Source organism: Telopea speciosissima, chromosome 1 (genome assembly GCF_018873765.1).
Source record: "Telopea speciosissima isolate NSW1024214 ecotype Mountain lineage chromosome 1, Tspe_v1, whole genome shotgun sequence".
In the NCBI taxonomy this organism is placed as follows: Eukaryota; Viridiplantae; Streptophyta; class Magnoliopsida; order Proteales; family Proteaceae; genus Telopea; species Telopea speciosissima.
In genome coordinates this window covers 37,828,254-37,848,682 of record NC_057916.1, presented here as the reverse complement: position 1 = coordinate 37,848,682, position 20,429 = coordinate 37,828,254, and the positions used below count along the sequence as shown (strand labels likewise).

The 20,429-nt window shown below is 37.1% G+C and overlaps 1 protein-coding gene across 12 annotated transcripts in view; it reads right to left on the bottom strand.

Annotated features, from left to right (window-relative positions):
- Window positions 1–11,258: 11,258 nt before the first annotated feature.
- The window catches only part of LOC122671883 (chloride channel protein CLC-d-like), a 72,275-nt gene continuing 63,104 nt past the window's right edge, over window positions 11,259–20,429 (bottom strand). For 4 of the 12 annotated variants that reach the window (XR_006334415.1, XM_043869414.1, XM_043869366.1 and 1 more), the window contains exon 23: window positions 13,312–13,461. Coding sequence is in view for 5 of the 12 variants with exons in the window: in XM_043869366.1 (XP_043725301.1) it covers window positions 13,377–13,461 (85 nt within the window). In the remaining 7 variants the exon portion in view is untranslated. Of the gene's footprint in view, window positions 11,548–13,311; window positions 13,462–16,163; window positions 16,220–16,277; window positions 16,331–20,429 lie in introns of those variants that run through there. The other 8 variants (XM_043869358.1, XM_043869389.1, XM_043869374.1 and 5 more) reach the window with 4 other exon arrangements.

Genomic DNA, 20,429 nt, shown 5'->3' with positions numbered 1-20,429 from the left:
GCTGCCCAAACCAAGCGCCAACAATTGTTGACATTTCTTCCTCTATTTAGCCATCTCCTCCCAAGTAGTAGGTTCGTCATGATATCGACATAGTTTTTCTTCATAAGTTTGCCACCACTCTCTTGTTATCCTAATCAACTTTGCATGGGCCAACTTTATCATTCGCTCTTTAGTCAAGTTGAACCAATCAAAATAATCATCCATCACACATAACCAGTCATAAAAGAGAATGGGATTAGCCTTCCCATTATATTCTTTAAGGTCCAATTTGACTTTGTGCTTGTCATCTTATCGTCTAGCACCAAAGTTAGCAGCATTGTTTTCCTACAGGTTTGGTTAACGAGGAACTTTTTAAGGTGGACGAGGAGGATAACATGTATTCCTCTCCAATGTTTGTTGCCTAGTAGATTACTTCATCTCTTGCGTCTCTCTCTTCATGGTCGCAAGTCCTTTTGTCAACTGTCGTACAACTAAGGCAAGAGCATCAGTAGCACTTAACGGAGCATGGTTAGGGTTGTTAGAACTTTCCTGTAGAAAATTCATGCATTTTATGCTTGCATGCCATATTTGGAACACCCATTAAGATTGAAACTAAAAGATGTGTTTGTCTTGTATAATAAGAGTTTCTGCACATGTTTAGCTGCATCGTATATTTTATGGGAAACCATAAAAGGGTTGGGTGGAATCCACCAAAGTGGCACATCCTATTCTTTTATGGTTACGTTTCAGTAGCAAACTTGGTGACATTTACCCAAAGGTGATGTCATCTAAGTTAAGGAAACACATATTGGGGAGGACAATAACTTAGAGGTTCCTTCTGCCTAAAGGTGATGAGATTTCTGAAAGTTATTCTTTTCGCGGTAAATACGGGTTAATAAGAGGACCAGAGCATTCTTAGCCCAAAGGATAGGAATGTAGTAACGATTGTAACTCTTATTTGGTTTATTTAATTAGATTATATAATCTACATGAAAAGTTTGTGACCCTTGAATCGTTAGTTGCTATTCGTAGGCTATCCAAAGAGATCCAAAGGTTACATGTTTTACTATACTAATTCTATTATAGGATTGTTGAAACTAGTCATGCTAAGTTTAGTGAACATGTTGGTGAATCTTCAAAGCTTCATAACCTAGTGTTCGAGGAAATGAGTATTGAAATTCCTATTGAGACACTTCACTCAGATGAGTCGCTATTTTTTACTGGAATTGCATTGCCAGATCCTGCTGGTGATATAATGGAGGCGGTTCTAGATTTACCTTATGAGCCAGCTTTGCCTACCATAGTTGTTGAGGGGACACCTACGCGTCCAGATGCCTTGGTCGACTTGGGCGCCTTGGTTGCCTACTTGGTGTCGCCTTACTTTTGACCCTCTCCAGTGCCTTGGGCAGCCTAGACACCGCGATAACTATTTTGCCTACTAATCTTGCTTTGACAGATGAGCCATGAAGGATAAGTTTTATTTTTAAGTTGAGAGTTGTGGTCATTATCCCAAGGCCTATGATGTTGTATTGTGATAACGGTTCAGTTATATTCTTTTTGAAGAATGAGAAATCCAACAGTTTCGAATACATTAAGATCAAACATCTCCTAGTAAAAGAAAAGGTTAATAAGAAGTATATCATGGTGAAACACATTGTGACTGACAGAATGTTGATAGATCTTATAAAGGCTTTGCCAGTGGTAGTGTTCAAAGGTCATGTTTCTAAAATTGATATAATTTAGTCTTTTGATATGATTGGTTAGTGGGAGCTTTATATCCTATTGATTGTTTTATTTTTGTTTAGAACCTTAGCCTATTTGTTTGGGCACACTTTTGATTAACATTGGTTAAGGTGTTTATTTTTATGAAGAATTATTCTATTGTTCATTTTATTTGATAATTCTTTATGGTTTTATTTGACCAATGTTATGGGGATAATAGCCAAAGTTTCAAGATAGTAATAGCCAAAGTTTCAAGGCGATAGTTGTCAAAATTTTAAGGTTGTAATAGCCAAAGTTTCAGGGTTGTGATAGCCAAAGGCAGTTTGCCAAAGCGATATGCCAATGTTTAAAGGCGATTTCTCAAAGTTAGGTTTTAACCAAAGTATATGACGGTTTGCCAAGTAAAGGTTAATATGAAAGTTTAATGCTAGAAGGACATTTATAAGCTGACTGATCATAAGATCAAAGAAAAGGACCTACATGGAAATGTTATTTTTATGGTAGTATCTCAAGGCGATTCATGTTAAGTAGACTTTTGTTTGTAAAGACATAAAATTGTATGTCGTATATTGAGGCATATTTTCTGTTATTGTTTGACATGAGTAGATTTATTGACTAAATCAAAGTTTTGTGATGGTTATTTGTTGTAAGATTCCATGGCCATACTAGTTGATGATAATCTTGTAATTAATATAGCCCAAATAGGAGAATGTAAGAAGTTTCTATGTAGGCTTAATTAATTACTAGGTTAGTCAGTTAGTGGGAGTCTACGCATGAACCTGTTCGGTTCGTCACACATTGAGATAGGTTAATCCAACTCACTGTGGAACTGAGGTTAGGGTTAGGACAGTATTATATATTTTCCCCCTCTTTCTTCCACAAAGAAGAGATATTTGGAATGACAGAAGACTGAAGAATACTCGAATCGAAGCTGTGATTGTATCCAAGTTGTGGCTATTGAGTATTCGAAGAAGGTTTTCTTGGTTATTCATCACCAACATACGTACAATGCAAGGTACATTCAACCCCCATATTGTGCATATTATTTATCGTGTTCTAGGTTTCTGTATGGAGTTAGGATTCTAATCCAGAACCCATGAAAGGATTGTAATTAAATCAAAAAATAAGGAAAAAGAGCAGGATGCGAGCAGTATCAGGATTGAAGTGATTAGATTGATGGGAGGAGGATAGATAAATAGAGGATAATTAGTGCACGCCAAAAAAAACATTTTCAACATAGTTATGAAGGTGATGCCTAGGCGTCTAGGCTCCTTTGTCGTCCAGGTGGGCGCCTGCCACCTTGATTTTAGACCCTCTCCAATGCCGTCGTGATAACTATGATTTTTTAGGAGAAAAATAATGAAACGCAAGGCTTCCTTCAGGTTACCTTTTGAAAGTGTTAAAAAAAAAAGGAGATAAAAGGGATTTTAAGGAAAGATGAGAAGGGGGTAATTGAAGAAAAAAAGTGGAGAATCGGACTAGTCTAGGAAAAAAGAGGGGAAAAAGTGGAGAATCGGATGATCATACAATTCTCTGAAAAAATGGTATGGAAACAAAAAATAAAAAAAGCTACATAGGTTGGAACCCTAACTTCATACAGAAACCTAGAACACAATAAATAATATGCACAATATAGGGATTGAATGTACCTTGCTCCATGCGTATGTTGGTGATGAATAATCAAAAAAACATTCTTCGAATACTTAACAACCACAATTTGAATACAATTATAGCTTAGATCTGAGTCTTCTTCAGCCTTCTGTCACTCTAGACATCTTTTCTTGGAGGGGGAAAGAGGGGAAAAATATAATGGAGGCTACAAGGATCCAAGACTAGTATATATAATATTGTCCCAACCCTAATCATAGTTCAACAGTGAGTTAGGTTAGCCTATCTCAGTGTGTGACGAAGCAAATTGGTTCATGCATAGACTCCCACTAACTGACTAACCCAATAATTAATTAAGCCCACATAAAAACTTCTAACAGTCTTCCGTTTGGGCTATATTAATTATAAGATTACCATCAGCTAGTGTGGCCATGGAATCTTACTACAAATAACCATCACAAAATAGTCAATTAATCTACTCATGTCGAACAACAACATAAGATATACCTCAATATACGACAAACAATTATCTGTCATTACAAGCAAATGTCTACTTACTAATATGAATCGCCTTGAGATATTACCATGAAAATAACATTTTCATGTAGGTCATTTCTTTGATCTTATGATCAGCTTGCTTATGAATGCCCTTCTAGCAATAAATTTGATATTAACCTTTACTTGACCAAACCATCATATACTTTTGTTAATACTTAACTTTAGCAAATCGCTTTTAAATTTTGGCAAACCGTCTTGAAACTTTGGCAAACCGCCTGTGACTATTACTACCTTTAAACTTTGGTTATTACTGCCATAATAATTGGTCAAATAAATCATAAAAGTTACCAAATAATATGAACAATGGAATAAAAACAAGGTATAAAAATTATACCAAACTCCCTAAGAAATTGAAACCACCCCCTAAATGCAAAATTGAAATTGAACCAAAGAGAGCCTTAATAATTTCTTTTTTTTGGTGGGGGTGGGGGGGGGGGGTGGGGGGAGTTTATCTTAACCCCATGTCAGTGTTTTCTATCATCATACACAATGTCTAGTGCTTTCCTATCCCTAAAGTCTTGTTATTTTATGACTATGCTCCATAAGCAACTCCTTGGCTTCATTTGTGTCCCAACTTTAATGTGGTGAAGGCAAAGCTGGTGGTTTGGTGTAGGCTGACAATAAGATATCTGCCATGATGTATTATGGGATGGGATAATCTTATTCAGTGGCAAGGCATCGTAGAGAGATGTACAAGAAAAGGCTAATAAAATGCTGGTTAGTGATTAGGGATGTAAACGGATCGAATTCGGTCGGATAGTGGCATTATCATATTCGTATCCAATTATATTTGGATGGATTCGGATAATATTCTATCGGTTTTCGAACGGATTCGGATAATTTTCGGATAGTGATTTTTTGAATATGGATTCTCCTATATGGATATGAATACGAATTGAATACGATTTTTCGACTATCCATTGACTTATTTACCGTTTTTATGATGAGGGTTGAGGTTGAGACTTAAGAGTTCAGTAATTACCCTTTCTTCTACTCTTTTTAGTTTTTTATTCTCTTACATTTTTTACTTTTGATTTTTTAATAGATATGTAATTCCATGTATCACATTGCATAAAACAATATATATAAACCAACAACAAATCTAGAAAAAGAATCACATTATCTTAACTTATAAATTTATAAAAATAAGATAACAAAATCCAATGAGGTAACTTAAAAGGATAGACAAACACAGAGTTATATTTCAGATATTTTATTACCGTCGGACTGCTAAACGAATCGGATAATAATCGATCGGATAGGGGGATTATCATATTCGTATCCGATTAGTTTCAGACGGATTCGGATTCTCCAAAACGGATAAGAACGCGGATCGAATACGGATTTACGAATATCCATTTACATCCCTATTAGTGATCGACTTGTCTCTTTTAGTTGATAGTTGATACAGCTCTATATAAGTGAAAAAAACAAAAGTTTCTACGACGGTTGGTTGATTATAAAGTTTGTTTTGCTTTCCATGACCTATTTAAAATCTGTTGCAGTATGATATTTATGCGGCCATCCGGTTATGTGACTTTCGGCCCATGTCTATTCCTATTCCTTGTAATTCATGCATGATTGCAGAACTAGGAAGTGTACCATGGATAATGCAATTAATTGAGCACTGATAAGATTCCAATGATATCCTGAGTTACCTATCTCTTTTTTAGGGGAATCCTTTGGCAAATACTAATACATGGAAGAAAGTATAGATTTCTGGTTCCCAGTTTCTGCATAAGTTCTCTGTCTGTTGTGTTGGAAATACTTGATCTTCCATTTCCCTTGGGATTATCTGAGGGGGTTATCAAAGATGAAGCTGTGATCAGTTTGGAGATTTTCAGGAAGGAGTGTGAACTATAGATTTTAGAAATCTTCTTGCTATGGTGAATCCACATACCATAACCAACTTTCTGAGGATAAAAGCTGAACCCACCACAGAAATGATCACAGATTCTCTTTTCATGAGTTGTCATCAATCCTTTTTACTTTTATTGAAATTTAGGATATTAGGTAAAAGTTGGGATGTCATAGATTTGTAGTTCCTAGTTTCTGAATAAGTTTTCTGTTGCATTGGATATGTTTGACCTTACATTTCCCTCGAGATGACCTAAGGTGGAATAGCAAAGATAACTATTTCTATAGAGATAATTTCAGGAATAAAATGAGAACAAGTTTTGAGAATCTTCTTGCTATGATCAATCCACATGTCATAAAACATAATTTTTATGGATAAAAGCAGAATCCTCCAAAGACCGATCACCCATTCTGTTTTCATTAGTTGACACCAAAATTTTTCACTTTTGTTGAAATTTAGGAGATTGGGTAATTAAGAATTTATTTAGATTTCTTTGGTAAATGATTTTTATTATAAAATCGGATCATAGTATAGACATTAAAGAGAGAATTTGTTGTGGGTAACTCATGTCCTGCCTTCATAATGAATGGGAGGGCCAAGGTACAATTCATATCTTTGGACTCCACTTGGAGCTTGGACTATGAAGTTGGCAAATCGTTGGTAATGAGGTGTTCATGGAAGATATAGTGGTTTTAGCTTGTTTTAGTGCTTAGAACCTTTTATTTCAAATGCTTCATCTTTGAAGTGCTTAATTTTGCTTATCCATTTGCATAGGCAGGTCAGTAGCCAGGAACAAAGAAAAATAAAACAAGATTTTATTGATTGTTTTGTCTTTATATTATTAAGGGATTTGGCTGATTTATCAAAGTTTGTCTCATTGGATGGTATTGGGAGTAATGCAATGTAAGCAGTTCAATTATCAGCCTAAGTAAATGATCCCATTTATCATTCTTTTAATGGAGTTTGCCAGCGAAAGAAACTTGTTGCGATATCCCGATGACCAAAAGAAACTATTGGATCTTTGAAGTTAGGTTCTACTTTGTTTATCGACTCTTACAATACCATTGTTTTGCCCAACCTATGTCTGCTAATGAAATCCATTTCTCTGGCATTGTAGTCTCTTATATACAGGGATTAGTAGCTATTGTGGGAAATGCTTCATTGTTTCAGGCCATTAGGGATATTAACTTTGAGATGGTGTTTCTCTTCCACTCCATAATGTATGTTTTTTTTTGTGGGGTAAAATAAGGCATGGTTCATAGCTTCGAAGATCGTACTACTTGGGAAATGTTTTTAATGATCCTATATGGAATGTAACAACTTTAGGAGATGAAGAGGGCTAGTAGGTAGCTGAAATCCTGAAAACATACTAATTGGATGGTTTTATATGCAGCAGAAGTAAACATAATCTTGATTCCTGATGGTTCTGGGCTTTACTTTTAATGCTTTATCTAAAGGGTTGGTGAGCTTTCCTAGTTTACAACTTGCCACTTGGCAAGCAATAAATTGATATTTGATTTGGTCCATATTATAAAGGACTCTTCACACATCTCATTGACTAATTTTTAACAGAGAATGAGCATGAGAATGCTGTATGAATTAAAAGGGTCTCAAAGTTGTAGAAAATTGTAAACATGCTACTAACCTCCATCATTACATATTAAAGTTCTGTCATTCTTCTCATTTTTTTTAGAACTTTTAACAGTAATTTGACCTACGTTATATATATTCTTATTAGGTTTAAAATGTCATTTCCCACAACCCACAAGAATCTTAATAACATGGACCCACCGATGCCCATCGTTAAAATCTCCCTTTTATTTATTTATTTTAGGAAAAAAAGAGTGTTGTCTGATTGCGTGGCTCCTGTGCCCACACAGCAACATTCAAAATTAAGCCATGAGGGATGAGGTGGTGATGTAATTGCGGTTGCAGACGCGAGATTTCAAGAGGGAAGGGAGTAAAAACGAAAAACTGGAAGAGGGAATATGGTGGATCGAGTGCTCATTGGAGATGAGAAGATTGAAGAAAAAAAAAAGAAATGAATCTCTTGCTCGATGGAGCTAGAGGCTCTGATACCATATTAGAACTCATAAATTATGGAACATGGAAGGAGAACAATATTAAACTGATCTTCATTATTATTGCATACCTTACGATTACAAAGAAGGGGCCTCATATATATAGGCCTAAGAGAAACTACTTACCTAGCATAAGAGATACTACTTACCTATAATAGTAGGTGTATATATGGGTGAAGAAATCCACATGTTGGAAACTCAATCACCTATAAGGATTACAATATGATATGTACTAATCATGGAAGATTGAGAGAGATACATTGAAGATTGCATAAGATTATGATATTGATACCTAATGTAACTGAACTACTTACCTAATGTGCTGTTGAGATCAGGATGGAAGATCCTTCTCTTATTCTAATAATAATATATTCCTAATATATCTCTAATAGTTCACTGTTAGAGTAACAATCTTGACATTCCAATCTTCACATTACACCATAGTTGTCATGGCGTCTAGGCGACCCAAGGCACTTGAGATGGTCCAAAATCAAAGTAACACTAACAAGGTGCCTGGACGCCTAGGTGGTGCTTAAGTGACGCCTCGACAACTATGCATTACACATGAATGGCCCAACGAAAGCTTCTAATGGAATTGAGGTCTACATTTCAAGAACATAATATTAGGGTTTAAGGTTTAAACACAAGGTTACTTAAAGCATTACACCCTGAGTATCGAGTTTTGAATACCCAGGCTACTTCCTCCAACTAGTTTTATAAAAAAACAAGGGTTAAGGTCAGATGAGCTAATTACTAGATTGCCCCTCACAGCCCGAGCTTTAATACAAGTAGAATTATATTAAAACATATGAAAGGATATTATATAAATGCCCTTATATGAAATTGCTATAATGATCATCTTATCTTTATAAAAGTATAAAGAGCTAGGGTCACTGGTGGCTTTGGCCATTGAGGCTTGGTTCAATGGTTCTTGACAACCAGACTTCCTTGGAAGCCAAGGGAATCCAATAGATTATATGGATTGGGACACTGCAATTGGATCCCTGAGATTAGAAGATCTATTCTGGAAGATGGGATCCTTGAATCTCTTCCACCTCACATTCTTATTTTCATTGTTCTCTCCTGACAATGCATGAATGCTATTAAATCCAACCTAGGTCACTCTTTCAAATTAAAGACAAACTTTCTAATATGGATTCTTACGTAAGATGATACTCCTTCCAAAAATAGTTTGTTGTGCTTTCTAATACTGAATCCCTTTAAAGTTGGTTGCAGGATACCATTAGTCACTACTACTATGAATGAGGGTAATAGATTTTACATCATATGTTGTTTCTCTCATGCAATGTTAGAGAGCTTCTACTTTGTCCTGATTGGGTCTCCTTCTGTACTATTTTGTAGTCTCCTCAAGTATGATCATGTCTAAAGACTATACCCTCATCTTCCCACTTTCTGCACTAAGAATACTAAATTAATAATAGTATTTTTTTTTTTTGTTCATGAAAATGAGAAAGGATTTCCTTGACCACAACATTTTTTTTTGGGTGAATCCTCAACCACACATACAAATGATACCATAGTTGTCACGTCGTCACAGCGATCCAAGTCGGTGGTGGGGTGTCATGTCGATATATCGACATGTCGCCCGCGATCATATCGGCCATTTTTAAATTTTTATTTTTTCTATTTTTAATGTCAATCAGTATGCTATAATATATACCCTATAACATAAAAAATTAACATGAAAATGTACTACTAATCTACTATGGTTTTATTCATGAAAGTGTAATATCCATTAGTATATATGAAATCACGGATTATCAAATTATTGATAGCAATAGTCTTGTTGATAATAAAGTTGAAAAATCATGAAAGTTGAGATATGATTCATATGAAAGTGACTACAAAAGTAACAAAACCAAAAAAAAATTACAAGAACGTAATTTATATTGAGTGAATAAAGCTAATAAACAACCCATCTAAAAAAAAATAAAAATTGCTGATGTGAATATGTGATTGTGTACTAGTCAATAGTGTATTAGTGTTTTCTATTTGATGTTTTTTTAATTCTTTTTATGTTAAGGAACAAGCATTAAAATAAAAAATGGTTAAAAAATTAAGTTTTATAATTTGAAACAACCATATCGCCCAATATGACCATATGTCGTGGTATGGCGTCCATTGCGATGCCATGACAACGACATGAAAGCCATATCGGTTGATATTCTTACAACATCCATGTCGGTTGTCGATATGCCCACTTCTCCAGCGATATGACGTCATGGCAATGCCATGACAACTATGCATAATACACCATTAAAAAAATGGTGCATAAATATCTGCTCTACAAAGCAGGTTAATGCGACTCAAATTGTTTTCTAATCATAGTTGGTCACAGCATCTAGACGATCCTGATCGTTACAGAGAACTTGAACATCAAAACAACACCAACAAGGCGCATGGGCAATCAAGGCATCCTTTTAGCAAAGAGCGCACCAGTCTGCCTAGGCAACACCTTAACAACTTTGATCCTAATCCTAGGTAGCCAGACTTGTCAAACACGCTGAGGCTATTTGATCTATTGGCTGTTACATGTAAGATAATCCAGAAATAAAATAACAAAATGAAGAGAAATTACGGAGAAGCGACCGGACGTCCTAGCGCAAATTGGGAGGCGGCCAATTCTCTTCTCATGATAAATCTTAAGAGATAATTTAGGATTTCAAAAATCCTTTCTTAACTCGTTATGTTGCTATTTATAAAAATCAAATTACAATAGTAGCTATCCATAATTTAACTCTAACTACAACACTTCTCTCCACTACATATAACTATTTAGCCATGTAATACAATAATTACAACATTTATAGCCTGTCCATTACATACATAACATTGGCCCATGGGTCACATTCTATGGGGCACGAGGAAATAAACTCCCCAAGACTAGAAGCTACAATTCCTTTATTTATTTTGTGTACAAAAAAAAAAAAGGTACAGGCTTTCCATATATAGTGTTTGATTGTACTTCGAAAACCAGGAACAGTTTGAGTGATATTCCTCAACAATGTTAACCACCATTTTTGTGAGACAATTATTGTGAAAAACAACTTATCAAAGATAATCTTAGAATGACTTCCACTCATCATCCGATCACAACCAATGCGTCTGGAGCTCATTGTCTCTTTTGATGTTAGTAAGTTTAAAAATAATACAAAAATTTTACAATGAATGTTACAAAATTTCATCTTCCAAGCCCCAACAATTATGCAAACTGAAGCTCCTTTGGTCCCGCTCTTTCTCTCTTCCAATTTTGATTGGCAAAAACTCCTCCATGAGAAGAATTCACTTCAATCTTCGATTCACTAGTATGAGTATAATGAAAGCTAGTAGACAACTATGGTTATGTATGCATTTCACCAAACAACCCCTTCTCTCCCCCCCCCCCACACAGAGCAATAAAACACTGTTTGGGGGGGGGGGAGTGGAACCTTATACAATGATTTCTCTTTTCATTCAACTCTCTGTTGTCCCTAGAATCTATGTTGCCCTAGACCTCCTGTTTTTTAATTGGATGAAATACATGATTTTATGCAATTAGTTCCCCGGCATGCAAAATGGGGAAGGAACCACACAGTATAACTAGTGGAACTTGAAGAAATAACCATGTTTCCTGAACACATTGGTGTGTCTAATCTTCAATGTTGGACCAAAAGACCATTAAGAAGTGGATGCTCTACATCTGAATCCCTCCCAAGCACTCTTCTATCACCCCAACGTGGTCTACCACAGAAAAATAAAAATAATCAGCAAGCAGACCATACATCAATGGACTTCTCAGGGAGAAACATATAATGTTTATAACAACAGAATCTTTAAAATGCAGTTGTTTCCACTGCTAAAAAGATGATTTCCCACAAAACTACTCATGGTAAATGATGATGGAACATGATGTATGTCTCAGAATTCATTTTTTTAAATTCTTTTTATGTTAAGGAACAAACATTAAAATAAAAAATGGTTAAAAAATTAAGTTTTATAATTTGAAACAACCATATCGCCCAATATGACCATATGTCGTGGTATGGCGTCCATGGCGGTGCCATGGCAATGACATGTAGGCCATATCGGTTGATATTCTTACATCCATATCGGTGGTCGATATGCCCACTTCTCCAGCGATATGACGCCATAGCAATGCCATGACAACTATGCATGATACACCATTGAAAAAATGGTGCATAAATATCTGCACTACAGAGCAGGTTAATGCGACTCAAATTGTTTTCTAATCATAGTTGTCACAACATCTAGACGATCCTGATCGTTACAAAGAACTTGAACGTCAAAGCAACACCAACAAGGCGCATGGGCAATCAAGGCACCCTTCTAGCAAAGAGCGCACCAGTCTGCCTAAGCAACACCTTAACAACTATGATCCTAATCCTAGGTAGCCAGAGTTGTCAAACACGCTGAGGCTATTTGATTTATTGGCTGTTACATGCAAGATAATCTAGAAATAAAATAACAAAAAGAAGAGAAATTACGGAGAAGCGATCGAAAGTACTAGCGCAAATTGGGAGGCAGCCAATTCTCTTCTCATGATAAATCTTAAGAGATAATTTAGGATTTCAAAAATCCTTTCTTAACTCGTTATGTTGCTATTTATAAAAATCAAATTACAATAGTAGCTATCCATAATTTAACTCTAACTATAACACTTCTCTCCACTACATATAACTATTTAGCCATGTAATACACTAACTACAACATTAATAACCTGTCCATTACATACATAACATTGGCCCATGGGTCACATTCTATGGTGCACGAGGAAATAAACTCCCCAAGACTAGAAGCTACAATTCCTTTATTTATTTTGTGTACAAAAAAAAGAAGGTACAGACTTTTCATATATAATGTTTGATTGTACTTCGAAAACCAAGAACAGTTTGAGTGATATTCCTCAACAATGTTAACCACCATTTTTGTGAGACAATTATTGTGAAAAACAACTTACCAAAAATAATCTTAGAATGACTTCCACTCATCATCCGATCGCAACCAATGCGTCTGGAACTCATTGTCTCTTTTGATGTTAGTAAGTTTAAAAATAATACATAAATTTTACAATGAAGGTTACAAAATTTCATCTTCCAAGCCCCAACAATTATGCAAACTGAAGCTCCTTTGGTCCCGCTCTTTCTCTCTTCCAATTTTGATTGGCAAAAACTCCTCCATGAGAAGAATTCACTTCAATCTTCGATTCACTAGTATGAGTATAATGAAAGTTAGTAGACAACTATGGTTATGCATGCATTTCACCAAACAACCCCTTCTCTCTCCCCCCCACCCTACACACACACAACAAAAAAAACTGCTTGGGGGGGGGGGGGGAGTGGAACCTTATACAATGATTTCCCTTTTCATTCAACTCTCTACTATCCCTAGACTCTATGTTGCCCTAGACCTCCTGTTTCTTAATTGGATGAAATACATGATTTTATGCAATTAGTTCCCCGGCATGCAAAATGGGGAAGGAACCACACAGTAGAACTAGTGGAACTTGAAGAAATAACCATGTTTCCTGAACATATTGGTGTGTCTAATCTTCAATGTTGGACCAAAAGACCATTAAGAAGTGGATGCTCTACATCTGAATCCCTCCCAAGAACTCTTCTATCACGCCAACATGGTCTGCCACAGAAAAATAAAAACAATCAGCAAGCAGACCATACATCAATGGACTTCTCAGGGAGAAACATATAATTTTCATAACAACAGATTCTTTCAAATGCAGTTGTTTCCACTGCTAAAAAGATGATGTCCCACAAAACTACTCATGGTAAATGATGATGGAACATGATGTATGTCTCAGAATTCAAATGAAAAATGCACGGAAGAACTACTAAATTGCTCACAAAAGTCATAACTACTACTTGTTAAAATCACATAACAGGCATGCATCATGCCTCAAAGTCTTGAAGCCCATCTCATGTAGTCATGTTGTGGTACATGCCAAACGCAATATTAGTCAAAATACTTTTCTTAATAAAAAGTCAACATGGGATGATGGTTTTATGGAACAATGACTCAAAATATAACTCTTTTAACTTCTCTACATTTATTGCCATAGATATCCTTGATTTATTTTGCCCATTCATAGCAAGTGATGACTGCATCTAAAATAATGAACTTAAAAGAAGAATTTGTTCATTATGGACTTCATTGAGAAAAGAAAGCAAGGAGGCCAAGATGGCAAAACAATTGAATGGAAAAAAAAAAACATAACAATCACAACAACAAAGTTATGGAATTACAAAGGCAATACTAATCTTGCTTCACTAAAGGAAAAGCCACAACTTACATAAGAGTCCCTGTCACCACTTTTGGCTAATTCATCATTAAGAGAATGGGAAAACCTAGGCCTTCACTGAATTAGTTCAAGGAAGAGGAAGGACCCAGCCTGCCTGACAACATGGGAAACCCTCCAGGTGCTCCTTGCCAGAGAGGAAGCCATCAGATGGCTGAAGCAGAAAGAGAAATGATGACTTGACTTCAAGTGCGAAGAATGGAGTCCTAAATAATTCCTCCCAAGATGCCATCATTATCATTGAATTAAAAAAAAAAGGCGTTCCCAGTGCACGAGGTCCCACCACTGCAGGTCTGGGGAGGGTCATAATGTACCCAGCCTTACCCCTGCTTTTGCAACATTGCGTAAAATTGGGAATCAAAGCCAGAGGTACATTCCGTTATGACAATCAGATAAAAAGCTCAGAATGTCCTCAGCATGAATGAATCTCTATAACAGCTAGTGCCAAAAGGAGCTGGCAAACCAAGCCAAAAAATGTTCAATGATACCCCTAAGACCGATCTGGAGAATGCAATATGCACAAGGAAAATGACTCCAGACATACTTCACAAAACAATGGATGAAGAGGTGATTGACTAGTTCTCCATAACATAATTGGCAAACATGCAAGAGAAAGTATAGTTTTTCATTGTCTGCAACATAAGTATCAAACTTCTTAAGACTAACCTCCCACAAAAAAGCCTTATATTTAGAACAAGCATGAATCTTAATAAGCATAGGTGAAATTGATGGTCAAGAGTACGGAGGGACAGGAAATAAGATTCATAGGGAACATCCCACCAAAGAGTGAACAAACTCTAAAATCAGGTTTAGTCTTAAAAGATCCATGATTGCAATGACTTCCTCAAATGCAAATTTCCTGAGCAATTGGGTCTTTCTTTTTCTCTCTTACCAGTCAGTAAAAAGTGGAAATGAGGATGTCTAACAGATCCAGACGGATGGCTTATCTATTTTGTTGATTGTAATTGCTTATATATGAACAGCTAGACATATGACACATGTCCAGCTACTAGGCTCAGTTTGTGTGCATGCCTGTTGAGAGAGAGAGAGAGAGATTATTTCACCAGAATCAGATTGAGCTCCATTCAAATAATGTTGCACATATTGACAGAGATTGAGAAGATGAAGAGAAAGAGGGCAAGCTCAATTGACCCCAGAAGCATTGGCCTGAATACCAACCACTCCCATTCATTCCATTTATTGGATCCAGTTATCCTATCCCATGATGTAGCAGTCCCTAGGAAACCTCCAAATTGCTTGCCACATTCTATGAAAGTATATCTTTGAAGCCTTGACCACCAACTCCTTTGGATTAACAGAACAATCTCCCATGAAAATATGCTTTTCCTTTCCTCACCAGGCTTCCAGAAAAGGCTAAAATCAGGTGGTTCACTTTAATAGGAACCACTTTTTCTCTTTTCAGAAAACAACAGGAACTTTAAAAATCAGCCATATAACACATTAGGAAGATTAGACAAGGTGGGCCGACCCTCCCATGTAAGGGTAAACATTCCTCATCCCTGGTAATCACCTCAACCACTTAACAGTACAATCAAAAAAGGCTAGTGATCAGCAATTATTGTCAAAAAGAAGTGAAATAAAGATAGGAAAATAGATAATCTAGGATAATGCTCCACCAGAGAGCCATTATACCTAAGATATCCATATGAAATACTTTCCCAGAGTTTTCTAACCTTTAGGCTCTCAATTAACTATTTGTCCAAAAAATTAGGGGCCATGAGGTTTTAACGGACAACATTAACATTCCCAGATTTGAGAAATCACAAGATTCACGATAATAAACAAAAGATCTAAGTTTGCACAGGGTGTCAAAATTCATAAATTATTAATTAATCACAAGTTAGTCTAGTACATTTTCATTTATGTTCCAAGGAGATCCCCTGAACGGATTAAGCTTAACTATTTTTCTCTTACAGTAAGTAGAGTCATAAGCTTTGCTACTTCTCCCCAAGTCAAGACAATATTGTCCATGACTTAGAGCGCTGGAAAAGCTTGTAGAGCTTACACTTTTGAGAGCTTGTACCTTCCCATCATCCCATTGTTATTTTATTGGAGCCCTTTTCTCTATATTGGAATACTTACTTTCTTCATCCCATTATTCTTTTATTGGAGATCTTTTCTCTATATTGGAATACTTACTTTCTCTTCATCGAAATTGTAACTTCATATTTCCTGCAAATAAAATGAGCCTTAAAAATGCTGAAACAAGAATTTTGTGAAATCTAGAATAGCAATTCATCAAATAATCTAACAATTAGAAAAGACTAAAGAAGTCATGGAAAAGTAATCTTCCATGACAAACTTCGCCATCTGTGGCAATACGAGCAGCATCATGCCTGTACAATCTCCCTACCCAACAAATGAAAAAACCCACCTCAAACGATTGGAAAATTGTAGCAACAGTCTCATAGAAGGGACTCTTCCATTGGATTGCAAGCAGGTGCTGTTTTATTCATATTTTGAGCAGGGGTGTCATTTGATATATTTTTTCGTAAGAACTGACAAGGCAATACGATACGAACCTGAATTAGTTCGCAACAAAATTCAATCTTCTTAGAGGGAAGATTAACCTCTTGACCCACTTCGAGGGAAGGGTCTCTCCTCGTACACGTGCAAAGACACGATTTGGGTTTAAAATTCTTCTCCTCCTTTAAAACAACTCATTACATGATATTTATAACCAGCCCAGTCTACTTGGCAACCAAATCTCCTAAAGACTAGGCCCATTAACACAACATCTATCACACATTAAAAACTAACATGATAACTACCTACAATCACGATGGACTCTTATCTAATAAAGAAGATAACTGAACATCAACCAACATGACCGAACACTATCCTTTATTTAGCCCCCAGGTGGGACCCATGCTAGCACATAACACAATAATTACACATCTAGGCATCGAGACAATTAGTTTGGTCCAATCTAGCGATAGGATGGGTAGCAGCATACGGATTTCAGTAATTCAGTGGCAGAGAAATGAAATTGTCCTCTTCTATAAATAAAGAGACCAACTGAGAATTTGTGAAGCTTTCACCAAGCAATCCATGCAACTTATAAACTACAAAATGAGACCAGTTAAGTAAGCTAAAGTTAATACAATGTGTTAAATTGTATGGTGTATACTGTGGGGGTATATGGGTACTTTATCATGTATTTTTTCCTGTTAGTCATAGTGGGTACCAGTGTAATTTTCCTCTTTGAGGCTTCTATTTTAAATAGAAGCTTGGACGGTCTAATAGACTAACCAAGCATTTCAGTTCCAAACTCTTTCTCTCATCTTCTAACATGGTATCAGAGCTGTAAATCTGATCTAGTTTTTTTTCCAGCCCTTCTTCCTCCATTCTATCGCAAACCCTTCATCACAGTTCTTCTTCCACCTTCTCTTCTTCCTTTTGTCCTTCTAAACCATGACAGGGCAGCACTAATGAGGAGATTCTTATGAATCTAGTTGCTGCCGTACACCCACTTCGATGAGATAAACATCATTCCACTTTCTGTAAGAATCGATTGGAGAGCCTTCCCACCTTTTTACGATTTTTTTTTATTCTTCCTATCTTGGAGTTGAGTCTACATCAACATTGAAGATCATACTCCTCTTTTTGAAGATCAAGTCCTGCACCTATGGAAGCATCCGTCATTGCTTGCAAGAGTGAAGTTCAACTTTCGATTTCAGATTTTAGGGTTTTGCTCAAACCCCCCCCCCTTCCTTGATTTTAGCTTTTCCCTTCTCAGATCAAGCCAATATTTTGAGGAGTCCTTCAGCATCATAAAAGGGGAACTCGATCACAGTTTCAGCCCTTTCTGCCCAGTTTTTGGTGTGAACCTTATTTCCATGTTTTAGGTTTTTCTCATAAAACCCTGGGCAGATCGATCTCTCATCTCTCATCAACAACAGTTTGTTTTTGGAGGAGTGTTTCACCTCAGCAATAGAAGTACTCGATCCAGATTTGAGCTCTTTCTACCGGATATTTTAGGAGTTACTGCTGTGATTATTTTTCAGAAATCTTTTCTATGTTGTTGCTGATTCTGCAGATTTTTGTGGGTCATCATGACTGGTTCAGACCTTACCTCCGCTACCTCTGGTTCTGATGGACAACCTTGGAGTGATTATCGTCCTTTTGCAGCTGCAATTAAGCTTGATAGTACCAACTATTTGATGTGGTCCAGATCTACCTACTTGACTATTGTAGGTTGAGGCCTCACTGGACACATCACTGGCACTACTGTGAAACCAACTGTGGAAGGTCCTACTCAGGAAAGATGGGTTGCCAATGACTCCATGGTGATGTCCTTCTTGCTCAACTCTATGCAATCTGATCTCTTTAGTGGGTACTTGTTGCTTGATACTGCTGCCCAGATCTGGGCTGGTGCAAAGGAGACATATGGTCAGGTTGGGAATGATGCCCAAGTGTATGAGCTCCGTAAGAAGGTCCATGACACCACCTAAAAGGAACAATCTGTCTCTCAGTACTGGGCTATCCTTCGAAGCTTATGGCAGAAACTTGATCATTATTCTGACTACCAGCCTACCAATGCTGTAGACATTGCTTCATATTGCAAGCATGTAGACAAGATTCGAGTGTATGATTTCCTTGCTGGTCTCAATGTCGAGTATGATCAGATTCAAGTTCAAGTTTTGAGCAGATCTCCTTTTCCCTCCTTGGAGCAGTCCTATGCATTGGTCCATACAGAGGAGAGTCGCCGAGGTACCATGCTACACACTCCTACTATTGATTGTTCAACTCTCCAGGTTGGGGCCAGCCCTAATCCCGCTACTGATAGTTCCTCTCATTTGGGTGCCTCTTCGAAAGAGGTTGTTCGATGTGAGCATTGCAACAAGCCATTCCATATAAACGCTACTTGCTAGAAGCTCCATGGGAAGCCTACTGACTTTGAAGCCAAATGTGCAACCAAGGGTAAACCCAAGACCAAGGCTCATCACACAGAGATAGTTGCCACTTGCCACTACACCCCCTACCGACTTGGGGTCTCTCTCTGAAGGAGCTACAAGCCTTCCGTCGCATGCTGAGGGCCTCCTCTGCTTCCGCTACATCCTCCACTACCTCTGCACCGGCCTCTTCTGGTTCCCATTTTGCTCAGTCAGGTATTCCTTTCAGTAGTCATTGTGCATCGGTTGTTTCCACTCCGTGGATCATTAACTCCGGTGTCACTGACCACATGACAGGTTCTTCCAACTTATTTCACAAGTATACCCCTTCATCTGGAAAAGACAAAGTTTAAGTAGCGGATGGATCTGTCTCCCTGTATCTGTGAAGGGTTCCATAAGCTGCTCTCATTCTCTTACACTGTCTTTTGTACTGCATATTCCTAATTTTACTACTAATCTTCTCTCCAGTAGTAGATTGACTCGAGATTTGAATTGTAAAGTAACCTTTTTCCTTGATCATTGTATTTTCCAGGATTTGGAGCATGGGAGGACGATTGGATTGGGTAAGGTGCATGGTGGTCTCTACTTGCTTGAGGGTGCTTCTACATCAACAGCCTTGCCTTCTCAGCTTCTTTCAGCTTCTTCTGCTACTTTGTATCAATGGCATTGCTGCTTGGGCCATCCCCCTCTAGGGATCTTGTCTCTTTTATTTCCTAAACTTGCTAAAGAATGTAATCAAACTGAATTTTATTCTGAGGCATGTGTTATGGCCAAACAAACTCATTCTACTTCTCCAGTTAATCAAAGAAGCAGTGCTGTTTTTCATTTGGTTCATTCTGATGTGTGGGGTCCTTCTTGTCGTATTTCCATTTCTGGTCACCGTTGATTTGTTACTTTCATAGATTGCCATTCTCGTATTACTTGGTTTTATATGATGCAACATAAGAGTGAAGTGTTCTGTTGTTTCCAACTATTGCATAAAATGGTTTAGACCCAGTATCAAGCTACCATTAAAATTCTTAGTAGTGATAATGGTATTGAATACACTGAGGGCCAGTCTCAGAAATATCTAGTTGATCATAGAATCATTCACCAAACCAACTGTGTTGACATTCCTGCCCAAAATGGGGTGGCCGAAAGAAACAACAACCATCTTTTGGAAGTCGCTCGTGTACTCATGTTTGCTCGTCATGTTCCTTCACAGTACTGGAGTGATGTTGTCCTCACTGCTGCTTATTTGATAAACCGCATGCCTACTCGTTTTTTGAGTGCTCGATCTCCTATTGAGGTTTTGGAGGGGTCTTCCTCTTTTGTTGTCCCTCCCCGCACTTTTGGTTGTGTGTGTTATGTCTGTGACACACATTGCCTTGGCAAAT